Here is a 16,253-nt window from a genome sequence, read left to right on the forward strand (position 1 = left end):
ATTGTATTACAGCCAAGAAAACCCCATGGAGCAGCTCTACTCTGTAACACATGGGGTGGCCATGAGTCAGGGGCCCTCTTGATGACAGCTAACAACAAGCATGCATTCACTGAGACAGAAACACCACAGTGCCATATTCTTTACCTGGCTTCCTCCCCTACAGTGTTGTACTGAAAAATCACTTCCTTTGCTGGGCTCCCTCCCCTCAGCTTTGCATTTGAATCCTGCTTTTGCTTGGAGGTTATATGGAAACCCCATTGCGCCTGCGTAGTATGATTAAGAATATTGCTGACATAACTTGTATGAACTCCCTACCTGTAAACCCCTTTAAAAGTAACCTGCCTGCCTGCCCTTGGCGAGCGGCCTTGGCAGCAATAAGCACTGACTAACTCCATTTCCTTGTACAACGAAATAAAGGTGCCTTTCCTGTTCTCCCACCTTGGTCTCTCGTTTTTTGGCCAATATGAGTCATGCGAGTAAGAACCTGGGGTTTCCAGCCGGTAACACCACCGCATTTTGTTTACCATACATCCGCCGACGGGTATGCTGGTGGTGTTTCCACCTTTTGGCTCTTGCGAACAGGGCTGCAATGAACATTGCAAACAAGTATCTGTTTGCGTCTCTGCTTTCAGGTTTTTTGGGCGTATACCTAGGAGTGGCATTGAGGGGTCCCATGATAATTCTATGTTCAACTTTTTGAGGAACCACCACACTGTTTTCCACAGTTGCTGCACCATTTTATACTCCAGTTCAAGTGACTTTTAGACAATTAGCTTATCTAATTAAAAACAAACAAAAAAACCATTGCTATTGAGTTGATTCTGACTCATGACAGCTCCACGTGTTAAAGTACAACTGCTCCATTGTGTTTTCTTGGCTGTAATCTTTATGGAAGCAGATGGCCAGGCATTTCTTCTGTAGCCCGCTGGGTGGGTTTTAACTGCCAACCTTTAGGGTAGTAGTCCAGATCAAACTGTTTTTACCACCCAGGGGCCTGGATCATCTAATACCCCTGTTTAAAACTGCCAGCAGCTTTGACTGATACCACGTCTACAGTGCTGTGTCTGGCCGGCCCTGCTCTCCCCTTCTTCACAAGGCTCCAGCCACCCCAGCTTTTTGCCTGTGCCCCCAACACAGCAGACACCGTCCCACCTCAGGGCCTTTGCCCACATGGGTTCTTCCACCCCGTATGCCCTTTCCTCAGACCTCCATGCAAATGCCTCCTTTTCACCAAACAGGTCTCAGGGGCCCTGTGTACACAGGCCTTCCCCAGACTCCCTTACATTGAGCCCCTCAGTCATTAGCTACCAACTTCCCGATTTTACAGCCTTCCTAGCTCTATTATCTCAGTGGTTTGTGTGTCTGTTGTCATCACCCACTAGAAGTGAGCTCCTAACAGCAGAGATTCTTGTATGTTTGATTATCACTGTGTCCCAGGGACTAGAACAGTGCCTGGCACCTAGTAGCTGCTCAAGAAATACTTGCTGTTTAATCTTTGCCAACACGAGGCTAGGAAACAGCATTTTATTGCTATCTTCCTACTTCCTTACTGTTGGGTGTTGATGCTTATGGGCCTGTGCGTCTTTGCAATTAAATTGCCCGTCCTAGTCCCTCACCTGTTTCCCTACTGGGTTTCTGCTTTCTTATTGGTAACTTTGGGACAAATAATTAAATTTGGCCTTTTGTCTCTGGTTTCTGAAACAGCCTGAGGAATTAAGGTGCTTTTTGTCTTTGTAAAATAGCCAGGCTACACTTAAACACGTGTAAATAAGTAGGGGGCTCCTACAGCGTTGCTATGAGTTGGAATCAACTCCACGGCAATGGGTTTGGTTTTTTGGTTTACACAGGCCCTACCCTGGCAACAGACCTCAGGAAGGGAGGGGTCCTGCTGCAGTCAATCATGCATATTAATCGACTGGATTGAGCATAACTATGTATGAAGGCCCCAGTTATGCCTATTCATTGAGGCCCCAGCGACTAAGGGACCCTGGACCTCTCTTTGGGGCTTCCTGGATTGGTAGACATCTATGGACAGGAGAGAGTGCAGACCTGGCCTGATGTGTCTCTACTTGTGTCCTTTCTGGTTATAATAAATGGGTAACTGTAACCCAGGTAATAGTCTCTGTGAATTTTGTGAGCTGTTACATGGAATTAACTAACTCACAAGGGCAATGAGCTAGCAGGGGCTTGCAGGACTGAGCTGATCTGTGTAGACCCAGCTCTCGGAGGCTGAGTGACAGGGAAATGCTGCACAGGCACTTGATGAAGCTTGTGACCTAGTCCCAGGGGGCTAGAGACAGGGAGAGAAAGAGGCCAGCTGGTCTGAAGTGCAGGGGGCTGTGCAGACTCCTGAGCCCACGGCTGCTCCCTAATGTCCTGGCCCCAGGTGGCCAAGGATGTTCTGACCTGACTCTAGGTGGCTAGGGTCAGACAGAGGAAGTGCCATGGACGTGGCAGGCAACGAGTAATGGAGATGTGAGAAGGTAAAGCCTGGGTCCACTTTCACACGGGCACAGGATTCATGCTGATTCTTACCGTGCAGTTGCGATGATTTTCCCACCTGCCCCTTTTTCAGTGCAGTACCTACAATAGGCACAAACTTTTTGCATACAAGATAAATGAGCTATTTGTCTCTTGTTCGTGCTGCAGATACTTTTTCCCAGTGGATGGTGTACCTTACACTTGGTAATTTTTCCATGAGAGCCTCTAATTTGTTTATAGTCAAGTTCATTAACTGGTTCTTGTATGGTTTCTGAGTGAAGAAGTTCCCTTGAGCTGGACTGTGGGGACCCGAGGGCCGGCAAAGTGGTCTGGCCCACAGGTGGCCTGAGCACAGGTGGCCTGGGCAGGGAGGGACAAGACCTGGTAAAGGAGGTGGTGGACCTCACCTTCCCCAGGCCCGTCTCTGCCCGTGGAAATGGAGAAGCCTGCAGGCCGTGGCAGCGGCTGTTGTAGTGCCACTGTCTTCTAACTGACCTGAATGGACAGCCCTGGTGATGCAGTATGCTGGTGATGGGTGGTGGGGGTCATCCTCAGACCTTGTCTGTCCTTAGACCTTGGAACCAAGATGGGGCTTGGGTGGCACAGAGGCCATAATGTCATTCTTACTGCGTCTGTATATTTTCAGATAAATGGAATCACATCTGAAGTTTGATTTTTCTATTTTAATTTTAGAAAAGGGCCAACAACTTGAACCAGAGTGCCATCTCACCTTCAAGCCCCTGTTCCAGGTTACCAGTTGCCAGGGAGTCACCTCCAACTCATGGTGATCCCATGTGTATCAGAGTGGAAATGTGCTCCATAGGGTTTTCAGTGGCTAATTTTTCAGAAGTAGACTGCCAGACCTTTCTTCTGAGGTGCCGCTGGGTGGACTTGAACCTCCAACCTTTCAGTTAGCAGCTGAGCATGTTGTTTGCACCTCCCGGGGCCTCTTTGTCTGGGTTAAGCAGCATCAATTGGTAACCCTGGTAAAGGTGAAGGGTATGTGTGCAAGTGTGTGTGATTTATGAAAAATCTTTGCTGTCATACATATAAGTCCATTAACAACTTCACTTTTTACACTCTGCTGTAAAATGTGTGTGCAGTAAATCTTCAGCAAATGCATAATTTGGTATAAGCCCCATACAATGTGATTTCACCACCAGCGGCCTAACCGCTAAGATATTACTTGATTTTTTAAAGTGACAAACAAGATTATTATGAGCAAACAAACAGAGCTTGTGTTCCAGCTGCATCCAAGTTTATTTTTCAAAGCTATAAACACAGGCCCGTTCTGGAGTTCTCATTTATCTTGTATACAAAGAGCTTGTGCCTTTTGTGGCTGGAGAAGAATGTATAGAGCCGAGAGGAGCCCCGGCCCTGGCCCCAGCGGCTCCTCTGGGCCTCCTGGCTGTGTCACTCAAAGGAATGCATTCAGCTGTGGGCTGCACAACGCTCCTGCCCAGGGCCCGGTCAGGGGCTTTCCCACACATCTGATCTCAGCCTGCCGAGCTGGACCCGGGCCCCGGGGACCCAGGAGCCCTGTGAGCCGCGCTGAGAACCTTCGGGCCGCGGGGACAAGGGGCAGGGGCATGGCCCTCCTCCTGCCCTGCCCTGAACGCTACCCCACTGAGGGCCTCTAGTGTAATTCCATCCCGGACCTGGGGGACAAAATCGGGCAGGCCAGCTACTCCGGGAAGGCTCAGCCCCCCTCCACTGTGCCCCAGCCCTGAGCGGGCTCTTCCCTGCCCCTGGCTGGAGGAGGCCGTGGAGGTGCCTCCCGGCCAGCTCCCACCTTCTTCCCTTTGGGTTGTAAAACCAGCATCAGGGGGCCAGTGCTGCCCAGTGGACTGTTCCCTAGAGAAATGGACCACCCGGAGCCCCCACCTGGCCGATAACTTCCCAGCAGTTCTCAGCAGCAGGCGGTCTGGGAGAACTCAGTCCATCTTCTGGTCTCCGAGGGCGGCAGGCCTGGCTGGAGCGGTCAGGCTACACCCCGGCCGGCCAGCCTCGTGCTGGCCTTCCCCAGGAGCTACCTCCGCTTGCGCATGCAGGTCTCTAGGCGGCGCAGCTCCTCGTAGGACTGGTAGAAAACGTCAAACTCCCTGGCGCCCCAGCCCCTCCAGACAGCCAGGCACCACTCTGAGTTCTCATTTTCAAAGCCACACACCACGGTGTCCTTGGCCACCACGGCTGCGTCCACCAGCACCCTGCAGAGAAAAGGGGTCTGTGTGAATCTGCAGGGCTGGCCGGGCCAGGACCTCCCCGCACCACGTGGGCACCTGTGCAGCCCAGCTGGGCACCTTGGACGCGTCCATGGCCCGCTCTGCCCTCCCTGCGGTCAGCCTGCAGGCCCACGAGGTCCAAGGGTGTCACTTCACTCTCATGGGGACTGTCTCTAAGGCTTCTGAAGCCACCAGCAAGGGCATTCTCTGTGACCGACTGCCCCTAAGACACCTCTAGCCCACCTGCTGACAAACAGCTGTGACGAATGCTGCTTTGGCTCAGCCCCCACCACGGGGCCCCGTGTCACTCTCCCACACTGAATTCCTCATGCTTAGGAAACGCAGGGCAACGTATTAAGCAGACAGACCTGCTGCCCACAAGCCATCATCTATTTACATTTTTTTTGAGGCCGTGGATTGCTGTGAATGATGCGCGTGCACCACCGTTTCCTTCTGGGCCCCAGTGGACGGCTCCCCTCAGCCTCCCTGGCCTGGGTGTCGCCACTGCAGGACCCTGAGGCCCACCTCCCTCTAAGCCCAGTAAGCTTGCATGGTCTGCCCCTCCTCCCCTGCCCATGCCCAGGTGCCCTGCCTGGTACCTTACACATCATGTGAGCGATGGCAGCGGAAGGGCCTGGCCTCCTGACCCAGGCTCCCTCGAGCTTGCACACGGCATAACAAACCAAACTCCTTGCTGCTAAATCGATTCTGACTCGTGGAGACCCCACGTGTTACAGAGTAGAACTGCTCTATAGGGTTTTCTTGGCTGTAATCTTTGCAGAAGCAGGTTGGTAGGCCTTTCTCCCACTGGGTGGGTTTAAAATGCTAAACCTTTCAGTTAGTAGTCAAGGGCAAACTGTTTGTGCTACCCAGGGACCTTTACATGGTGGACACTTGCTAGCTGTTAGCTGAGGGCATGAAAGTCTTAAAAAGCTGGTGGGTCCAGGTCGCAGCCTCCTTTTGGCGGGCTACCTGGCCTCTCTCTGTGCATGGTGAGTGTGCCCAGCTCTTGATAAAACATGGTGTTGGGTGATGAATAGAAAAACACTAGGTGACGATTCAGGGACATTCATGGCAGGTAGGGTGAGCTCAACAGACCTGGGCTCTGCAAAGCACTTGCTCCCAGATGCCCACCTGCGGCCAGGGACTACGCCAGCCCCAGGCCACCATCCACAAACTCAGCTAGGCTCCAAGCAAACCTGATCTTGCTTCTACAAGCCCTCCCTGAGCAAGGGTCACTGGCCCCAGCGACCCCTTTAAAAAGGTGCTTGCTGGCGAACAAGAGAGCAGAAGTACCACGGATGTTCCCTCTGTCACTGTCTTGCTCTGGGGGAAATGGCCACGTGAGATTTCTCCGCTCCCCTCTTGTTCCAGCTGAAATAAAAACCAACCAATTGGCCAGCAGACATGGTGATAACTCACACTAAGAAGGTAGTGACCAAGGGTCACGTGGAAGTGCTCCAGCACACACAGATACACATATACACGCACACACACATACATGCACACACACACACATGCACACACATATACATGCACACACATACACGCACACACATACACGACACACACATACATGTGCATACACATACATGCACATATACATGCACACACATACACGACACACACATACATGTGCATACACATACCTGCACATATACATGCACACACACACACACATGCAGATACAGACACACGTTTGCACTGAGGGGCTTTTCAGGAGGAAGACTTATTGCATGTGGCCCAGTAGTTGGGGGGTGGCGGGGAAACACTGCTGGCTGCCGAGGAGGACCCTGGAACTGTTGCCTGCGGCCACCTGTCACCCTGCCTCACCCATCTCCCCAGCCTCGTATGGGTGTCCTAGACAGGCTGTCCTGGCCGGGCAACAGCCTTCGTGGTGCAGTCTGGCACCTGTCCTGGTAGAATCCACCAGCAGATGGGGAGGGAGCCATGGCTGAGCCCCAGGCTTGGGGATGGCATGGGTAGGGTGTGCCGTACAGACTGACCCCTACCTGATGCTGTCTGGGTACCTCGGGAAGGGCTCCCCTGCTTGGAGGAGAGACAGTGAATCATCTGGATTCCCATTTCAATTGCAGCTGAACCCTGGCCCTGGAGACATACCCCAGGTAGGGCACCTGGTCCACAGGTACACTGGGCACCCCAGAAACAGGCAGCTATGACCGGGGGCAAATGCTCGGACTCAGCGCGCATTTGCTGAGACCTAGCAGCTGCCCAGCTGACCCCATCTCACTTCCTTTTTGCCTTAGGGCCAAGCTGGTGGATGACGTTTAGTTGTGGTGATGAGAAGGCAGAAAGGCTGTTCTGCAGTGACATGGAGGGGACCGTCAGTTCCTGATGCCCGCAGCCTTACCCGTGCGGATTTAGTTCTCGGGCCTTCAGCACGGCGATGACGCGGCCCCGCTGGGTGCCTGACTCCTTCTCCAGGCCAATGACGATAACATCTCCACCGCGCCTAAGAAACCAAAACCGAAAAGGGGAAGCATTTGTGCACGCTGGCCTCCCCAGGGGAAACGGATCTGGCATGCAGAAAAGCATGTAACAAACATGCCGTCTCTGCTCGCGGATTGGGTTACCAAGAGGGCACAGAAGCCAAGGCCGGGAAGAACTTTCCCAGTTGGAAATTTAATCGAGAGCAGCCGTGGTTCCCGTTTTGTTGTACTTGAGCGCTCCAGCGGGGAAATGAGCTTTAGTGTTGCCTTATAAAATCTGCTTAAGAGATTGCTCCAGATTCTGAAATGGGGAAAGCCCTCGTAGAACAGGGCTTGATGGATCTCATCGCCACCTATAAAGGAGCCTTCTCAGTGCTAACATGTCAAATCTGACTCCTGGCCACCCCATGGGTGTCAGAATAAAACTGGGTTTTCAATGGCTGAGTTTCAGAAATACATTGCCAGGCTTTTCTTCTGAGGTGCCTCTGGGTGGACTCAAACTGCCAGCCTTTCAGTTAGCAGCCAAGCACTTAACTGTCTGCATCTCCCAGGGACTCCAAAGAAGCCCTAGGGCCCCTCACTCTGCCCCACTGCTCAGTGTGGCCTCTGCAGGTGTGTTAAGTCAGGTAACTTACCTGGGGACCCAAATGAGGTCTCTCACGGCAAGGATCTTCACGGCCTGCAGGTGCTGGCTGAAGGCGTCCCCGTCCACAGGGCTCAGCTCCTGCTCAGATCGGTCCGAACAGGTGCCAGGCTCGTGCAGCCTATCTGGGTTCTCATAGTCTGTGCAGGAGAATGGCATGCTGGAAGAGCTTGCCGGGGAGCTGGGCAGGCTGGCGGGGGATCGGGTGGCCCGGCGTGGTGAGGAGGAAGAGTAGGAGGACATGGAGCAGTAGTCAGTCAGTGAGTCCTGGTGAGCCAGGATCTGGGTGCCAAGCTCTTCACTGTAAATGATGCTCACATCTGCCAGCCTGTCCCCCTCCAGCTCCTGCGGGCTGGCTGTGGGGCTGACTGGTGGCTCTGGGCCTGCCGGGCGTACCGGGAATACGTCCCGCAGGGGGCTGGGGTCTCCGCAGAAGTACCGGGCGCACAGCTGATAGGTGGCCGAGTGGTACATGACCAAAGAGTTGGCCTTGTCGTCCAGGCACCATACCACCTCCTCGCCCCTGCACTCAGAGCTGCACGCAATGGAGGTGACCACCGAGGGAGCCGAGTAGGGCTCCAGCCGTTGGCGGATTTCCAGGGCGGAGCAGTCGATGACCAGCAGGCCCGGCCCGTTGCTGTACCAGACCTCGGAGCCACTGTTGACCACCTCCATAGCCCTCACAGGATAGGGGTTCTGTCGCACGTCCTCGTCCGGGATGCTGAACATGGACCTGTTGGCTGTGTGGGAGCACAGGTAGCAGCAGCTGTCGTCTGGGGCGCCCCGTGACACGGGAAACACAGCCACCAGCCCATCTGACAGGCCCGCTAACACCAGGTAGGAGTTCTGCAGGGAGAGGACAGGGAAATGAATCATCTCATGCCCTCCAGGGCAGAAACAAGGTGGGTTTGAGATGTGGCTCCGTGTACCCGAGGCACCAGACATGCACATTCCCAGCAAGGCCTTTTTTCTAAACCACTGCTTGGTATTTTCCTTTTATTTAAAAAAAAAAAAAAAAAATTACTCACAATTATTTTTTATTAAGTCCCCATTTTCCCCTTCCTCTGCCCCTGGTAACCACTAATAAACACTGGTCTCCATGCTTTTGCCTATTCTAGATGTTTCATGGTAAGTGAGATCGTAAAGTATTTGTCCTTTGACTCTGACTTATTTCACTCGGCACAATGTTTTCAAGGTTCATCCAAGTTGCAGCATGTACTAGAACTTTCTCTTTATGGCTGAATATTCCATTCCTTGTATATGGTATATTTTGTTTATACATTCATCTGTTGATGGACGCTTGGGTGGTTTCCACCTTCTGGCTATTGTGAATAATTGATGTTAGGTGCCGTTGAGTCGGTTCTGACTCATAGCAACCCCGTGTACAACAACAAAACACTGCCCAGACCTGTGCCATCCTCACAGCTGTTGCTATGTTTGAGCCCATTGTTACAGCCACTGTGTCAGTCCATCTTGTTGAGGGTCTTCCTCTTTCTTGCTGACCCTCTACTTTACTAAGCATGATGTCCTTCTCCAGGGACTGGTCCCTACTGATAACATGTCCAAAGTATGTGAGATGAAGTCTCACCATCCCCGCTTCTAAGGAACACTCTGGCTGTACTTCTTCCAAGACAGACTTACTCATTCTTCTGGCAGTCCATGGTATATCCAATATTCTTTGCCAACATCATAATTCAAAGGTATCAATTCTTTTTTGGTCTTCCGTATTCACCGTCCAGTTTTTGCATGTATATGAAGGGACTGAAAATACCATGGCTTGAGTCAGGTACACCTTAGTTTTCAAGGTGACATCATTGCTTTTCAATACTTTAAAGAGGTTTTTGCAGCAGATTTGCCCAATGCAATATGTCATTTGATTTCTTGACTGCTGCTTCCATGGGCCTGTGAATAACGCTGTAGTGAACACTGGTGTACAAGTATCTGTTCAAATTTCTGATTTCAATTCTTTTGGGTATATACATAGGAGTGGAATTGCTGGGTCATATGGTGATTCTATGTTTAAGTTTTTGAGGACCTGCCATTGTTTTCCACAGTGGCTGCACCATTCTTAGCCCCACCAGCCACACACAAGGGCTCCAGTTTCTCTACATCCTCGCAGCATAGCAAAACTCTTGTTAAGGTCAGGGGCTGCCTATAGGAGGTTCTGGAATTGCTCTCCAATGAGGTGCAGAAGACCCAGAAGAGCAGCACCTCGTCTCCCTGCTGGGAGCAGGAAAAAACCATGCCTCAGAAGAGCCTGGCCGCAGCCCCCAGAGAAGGTGTGTGTGTCACCTGGCCCTGGGGCCACCTTTGCTCAGGCCAGGGCTGGCTTCCTAGCAGCACAAGCACCAGGAAGCTGGTCTACTCAAGGGACCAGCCTGTCACCCACTCATCAGGGATTTACTCCAGAGGCAGGACGCTTCTGTCCACCGCTTACTGTTTGTGACATACGGTGCTCCATGAGAGCAGGGACTGTGTTGGCGTCCCTGGCTAAACGTGATGTTTTAGGCCTGACCACAAAAATTACAAAGGCTTTGCCTGGCAGGCCTCGGAAGAAGCTGCCCTCCATACCAGACCGGGTACACAGCCAGCGCAGGGGTGACTCTGAAGGGAGCTCCACAAGGACTCAGGCTCCAGCCAGGCTCTTAGCGCTTCCCATCTGCATTCCTAGCCCAGACACCTCCATACAGGGGATTCCTAATGGGGGCGTGACTGAGGGCTTCCTCAGGCGCCCCTGCTGAGACCTCCTTACCGGGAGGAGAAACCTGAAGACGCTGACTCAGCACTTTTCCATGCCTGGCCCTTTACCCTCTCCCTCCCCATTGGCCCCGGTCCATAAAACCTTAGGAGCCTTTTGTTCAGGACTCCCTCTGTAGTGAGGCTGTCCTCCATCTACACTGGCCCACCTGGCACTGTTCCATGGGGAAAACGGAGGAACGGGGGAGTTGGTGTTTTCTCTGGGTTAGCCTCTTGCTTATACCATCACAGTCACCGCATAAAGGCTTGACTGTTAATTTCTGTTATCTCCGTCAGCTATGGCGACACCTGGCAGCTCAGCTCATTCAGCTCAACTCTCAACAGTGCCTATCATTGCACCCACCTGGCACAGGAAAGGACTGAGTCCCATGAACCTGTGACTGAGGACTCCACACAATTTTCAGCACCTAGTGGACAGAACGGGTCTGCTGACCTGATTGGTGAAGGAATTGCTTCCAGCTCTTAACAGACTCGCATGTGGCACTTCCAGCCCTCTATGCCCACACTCCCAGCTTACTGCATCAGCTCTGCAATGCCTGTTGACCAGCTGACGTTGATAAGGCCCTCTGGGGTCCCCCCAATAAAGCATGTGCTCTCTAGGCCACCAGAGGTCATAGGCAGAGGCCGAGGGAGCAGGGAGAGTGCTGAGTGCCTGGCCCCATCCCAAGGGCTCTCACATATCCGTGCGGAGCATGGTACAGAGCGCAGCTTTGCAGCTTGGCAGCCAAGCCGGGCAGGGCATGGGGCAGTGAAGAGTTCCCCAAGAGCAGAGCCGAAGCCAGGATGTGACCAGAGAGGCAGGCCCCGTGCCAGCAAGGATGAGCGACAGAAAGCCTCCTTGTTGGGAGCTCTGGAGGTGGGACCCTCTAGAGTAGCGGGGAACTGAAGCCTCCAGCTCAACAGCAAGGTCAACAAACCCTAAGAAAATTTCTCAAAATCCATCGTTGGGATTTCAGGGAAAGAAAGTAGCCAAGGAAAACAGGAGCAGAATCTCTATTGGGGGAACCAGCTCTGGGCCTCGGCGTGTGTGAACGTGCGCTTGCAGGGGTGCCGCGGCCCTGCGCAGGTAGGCCCGCACAGAGCAGGCTTTATCCCCTCAGGCATGGGGAGGAGGCGCCCTGGCTCGGCTCCGGCCAGCAACGGCCTTAAACATGGCTTTGTGTGTGTTCTGTGTTCTTCATGCAGGAGCAGACCAAGCCTGGAGCTGCCCACCTCACCCATGGGCCAGACAGAAACCACTCTAAGGCTAACTTCATAAGCTGCTGCTGCTGCTTCTGCTTCTTTTTTTAAGAAATGAAACTGAAGGAGGGTGGAGAGGCGAGCACATATATTTTGCTACCGTCAGGAGGCAATAATAAGGTTCACATTTACCAGGCCAGCTCTGGGCAGGCGCCAGGCCAAGCGCCTTGTGTGTGTGAGGCCTTGAGGCCCTTCTCACAATCCCTTAATATCCCCATTTCACAGATGGAAAGACTGGAATTGGATGATGTAGTCAGCACACTTTAACAAAGCAATACCACATTCCTTCAGATGGAGTTCTCAGAGTCAGCGAACATTCGCTTGCTCACTTCCCCTCCTCGAGCACTTCCTAGGCACAGGACGTGCAAGCTGCAAACCAGGAGCGTGAGCAGGGCCTGCGGAGCTGGGGGCGCAGGGGAGGTGTCCCCGGCAGAGGTGCCAGGGCCCTGCAGTTGATCTCGAGAACCGAGTGAAGGTGGTCTGGGGCAGGGCTGTGTGCGGCAGTGGGGAGGGCTGAGTGCCGGGTGCGGTGTGTGGAGCGGGTGAGGGACCAGCTGGGGGAAGCTTGGTGGCTCACAGAGGCCAGGCCCTGGGCTGGGGCAGCACCACTGGGCACTCCCCACGAGAGAGGTCAAGGCTGGGAGGTGGTGGGGAGGAGTGTGTGGGGACATTCAGGACAGAGGTGGCCTGGGATTAGCGGTGAGCACTCGGAGGAGGCAGAGCTGGTGGGGAGGAGGCAGGATGGGGCAGAAGCTGGGCCTGCAGGACCTGGTGATGAACTGGGAGTGGGGAGGAGCGGGCCTGGGCCGGTGGGTAAGGGGCTCAGTGTGCCCCAGTGTCAGAGAGGGAGGGGCACATAGGCACCTGCTCATTTGCCCCCAGGGGAAAAGCTGGGTCACCAGAACCAGGGCTGTGGCATTTGTATGTGGAAAGCAAGCTTTTCAGGGAAGTCCTTAGTGGTAAGGTCACGTCGGTTCCCAGAAGGTGGAAGGGCACTAAGTGAGGGCCCAGGTCTGTTGTGACTTGTCCTCCCTTCCAAGGCTGACTTTGACCTGGGCTTGGTGGTCCAAAAGCATGTGGCTCAACTGTCCCCTCTCCCTGCCTCCCTGCACAGCCACAGGCTGTTCCCACTCACACTGTAACACCCCTACCTGCCCACCTTCCCTTGACTTCACCTTTTTAATAACAGGCACCAACAAGAAACAGGTGACGACGGCCGGAGTGTCCAGGGCCCTCTGGGGTGTGTTTAAAGGACACATGCCCTTGAGGCTGTAGATGTAGATCTTCTGGTCCTGCAGAGGGGAGTGCAGCCATGAGCCTGGGTTTGGAAATCCCTGGAAAATGCCTAGCGAAATTTCCTAGAGGGGCACGTGGTCTTGGGGATCTCTTTTGTCCCTTAAAAAGTAACATGGATTGCGGCTTTCTAGATTGTTGTTTATGAGTATTTCTGTTCTTTGTAGAAAATTTGAAAATTACTGAATAGTCTACAGAAGACAATTAAAATCACCCATAACCCACAGAAGACCACTATTGGGAATTGGGGGGCATATCCTTTCCAAAGTTTTCTGGGGCATTTCTGTGTGTGTGCATTACAGACAAAAGTGGGACCACACTGCAACGCTGCTGCTTGCTGTTCTTTTCATGTCACAGTACACAGTAAGCAGAGCCCCCATCCTGACCCATTTCAGGACACAGTGGTGCTTCAGTCTCCCAACCAGCTGTCCCGCGGAGGCACCCTCGGCCTCCCGCCTGGCTGTCCCGCGGAGGTACCCACATTTGGCTAATCTCTTTTTGTTTGATGTTTAGACTGTTACCAAGTTTCACTGCTACGTATTATACTGAGATGAACATTCTTATAGACATATTTCTCTCTGTGCATGTCTTGGTTATTAGAATAAATTGTTAAGACTCAAATGACTGTGGCTCAAGCAGTGTGAATATGTTTGAAGTTTTGGAGGCACGCTTGAACCATACTTCCAGACTGCCATCCAGGAAGGTCGTGCCTGTTCCTGCCCCACCAGCAGCTTCTGAACACTTGTCTTCTGCATGCCTCTCTGAACTGCTCAGGAGACAGCTCCCTGGGCCTTTTGGTGGCTTCCCTGCCATGAAGGCACGAGGCCTTCAGAGTGGAGTGGAGGTGCTGCGTGTAGACCTAGCAGTGTTACTGGAACCAAGTCACTTCACCAACCTACTGGGCACCTTCCCTTTGCTGAGTCTACCCGTGACAAGTATCATGGCTGAACCCTGGCCACCAATAGCCAGGCAGCGCAGGGCTGGCCCTGCACTGAAATGAATGGCATTGCCCCAGGATCTCACAGGTAATGAGCTGGGGTGGGGGTGGGGGGTTGCTCAAACTTTATTCACTGTTTACCTGAAATTCAAATTTACGTGGGCAACCTGTATTTTTATTTGCTAAGTCTGGCTACCCCAGCCCAGTGATGCAGCCCTGCTGGGGCCCCAAAGACATTACCTCAGTCGCTGTCCACAGGGAGCTCTGGACCTTGACCTGGCAGCTCAGCCTCATCCCGGCACAGCTCATCCTCTGCACCTCCAGAAGGCCCTTCTCTGTGTTCACCACCGTGTAGTTCCTACAGTTGGTGACAGGTGTGTGGTCAGCTCGCGGTGGCCTGGAACAGCCCCCCAGAAGGACACCTGGAACCCAGGCCGGCAGAAGCACTTGGCCACGTTCTGAGAGAATCAGGGACAGTGGGGCAGAGCTGGGTTCTGAGGTGTGGTGTGCCCGGGCTGTTCAGGTGGAGAAAGGCAATTCCCAAAGGGAAGAAAGGATCTTCTCTTTCTGGGACCCTGGAGGATTCAGAGAGTGGCCTCCACTCCCCTTGTCTCTGGCCATAGCCTATTCCACCCACTCCACCTCACCCCAGGCACGCGGGGAACCCCTTGCCAGAAGATTGGACTAAGCCAAGGCTAAAGACAAAGTGGGTGAATCTCAGAGTACACTGAGGCGGGTGCTCTGTGGGCTAACAGGAAGCTGCTGTGTGCCAGGAGCCAGCTGTTGGCTCCCTGGCTATTGGCTCCTGGGCATGGTGCCCCAGCACTGCTGCCCCCCCCCCCCGCCACTGCTCTCCAAGCTCAGGGCCCACTGTACAGAAAGGAAACTGAAGCTGGGGGTGGGGGTAAGGTATTTACTGTAAACCACAGACCACTCTGCCCCAGTCTAAGTTAACTTTGTGGACAGTAGTTCTCGGTTTTAATTTTCTCCAGCCATCACATTTTGGAAAACTTTGCCACTATTAACTGATATATGAATCTGTCCTCGCAGATGACAGACACAAGTGAAAAAACAGCAAACAAAACCTTTTTTTCATAGTTACATTTTTCCACATTTTTTTCAGTCCTTTTCCTATGCATTTAAAAAAATAAAATTAGGGTATTATAAATATTTTTGAAATTTACTTTGAATATCACTTATGCATCTTGCTTGAAAATGGGTTCTTAATGACAATTTATAACTTAAGAAATAATGTCGTTAGCTGCCGTCAAGTTAGCCTCTGACTCTTGGCGACCCCAAGCACAACGGAATGAAATGCAGCCCAGTCCTGCGCCATCCCCAAGACGGGTTGCAGATCAGATTGTTGTGATCCATAGGGTTTTCACTGGCTGATTTTTGGAAGTAGATCACCAGGCCTTTCTTCCTAGTCCATCTTAGTCTGGAAGCTCCTCTGAAACCTGCTCAGCTTCACAGCAACATGAAGGCCTCCAGTGACAGAGGGGTGGTGGCTGCACATAAGATGCACTGGCCGGGGATTGAACGCAGGTCTCCTGCATGGAAGGTGAGAATTCTACCACTGAATCACCAATGACTTTAAAGTTTATTCTGAACAATTTTAAAAGTATGGGAAAGTCATAAGAATTTTGTCCTATTTTATCCTGTGTATCTGCTCTTCTTCCCTTTCCTTCCTTAATCACAGATTAATCTGGAATACCTCTTCACGCTCACCCCTGAGTCTCCCGGCCCTTCAAGCTCTGGGCAGAACCACCACTGTGAAGTTGCTCCTTCACAGGTCCCAGAAAGAGGCCTCCTCCTTCCCTCGGAGGTGGGCTTTCTCTGCCCTCCACAGGGCTGTCTTAGGTCTCCTGTGTAAGTCTGTAAAGCTGAAAAGTCAAAGTGTCAGCAGGTGGGCGGAGCCCCACGGACATCCCTGGGGTCAACATTGATCTGCAACCCTGGGTATTTCCTTAGGAAAGATTCCTACAATTAGAATTACTGGGTCAAAGACTATCAGCATCTGTAAGGCACTTTTGATTAAAAAAAAAAAAAAAGTTGCCATCGATTTGGGTCTAACTCATGGAGACCCTACATGTATCAGAGCAGAACTGTGCTCCGTAACATTTTAATGGCTGATTTTTTGGAAGTAAATTGCTAGGCCTTTCTTCCAAGGTGCCTCTGGGTGGACTCGAACCTCCAACCTTTTTGTCAGCAGCAGCTAACTGTTTACCCCA

At 52.5% G+C, this 16,253-nt stretch overlaps 1 protein-coding gene across 1 annotated transcript in view; it reads right to left on the bottom strand.

Annotated features, from left to right (window-relative positions):
- Nucleotides 1–3,115: 3,115 nt before the first annotated feature.
- LRRK1 (leucine rich repeat kinase 1) overlaps nt 3,116–16,253 on the bottom strand; it is a 183,072-nt gene continuing 169,934 nt past the window's right edge. The window contains exons 29-33 of the mRNA XM_004372645.2: nt 14,263–14,380; nt 12,968–13,084; nt 7,789–8,642; nt 7,075–7,176; nt 3,116–4,688 (exon numbers count right to left, since the gene is read on the bottom strand). Coding sequence (XP_004372702.1) covers nt 4,511–4,688; nt 7,075–7,176; nt 7,789–8,642; nt 12,968–13,084; nt 14,263–14,380 — 1,369 coding nt within the window. The 3' untranslated portion in view covers nt 3,116–4,510. The remainder of the gene's footprint in view (nt 4,689–7,074; nt 7,177–7,788; nt 8,643–12,967; nt 13,085–14,262; nt 14,381–16,253) is intronic.

Source organism: Trichechus manatus, unplaced genomic scaffold, assembly GCF_000243295.1.
Source record: "Trichechus manatus latirostris isolate Lorelei unplaced genomic scaffold, TriManLat1.0 scaffold00019, whole genome shotgun sequence".
NCBI classification, from domain to species: domain Eukaryota; kingdom Metazoa; phylum Chordata; class Mammalia; order Sirenia; family Trichechidae; genus Trichechus; species Trichechus manatus.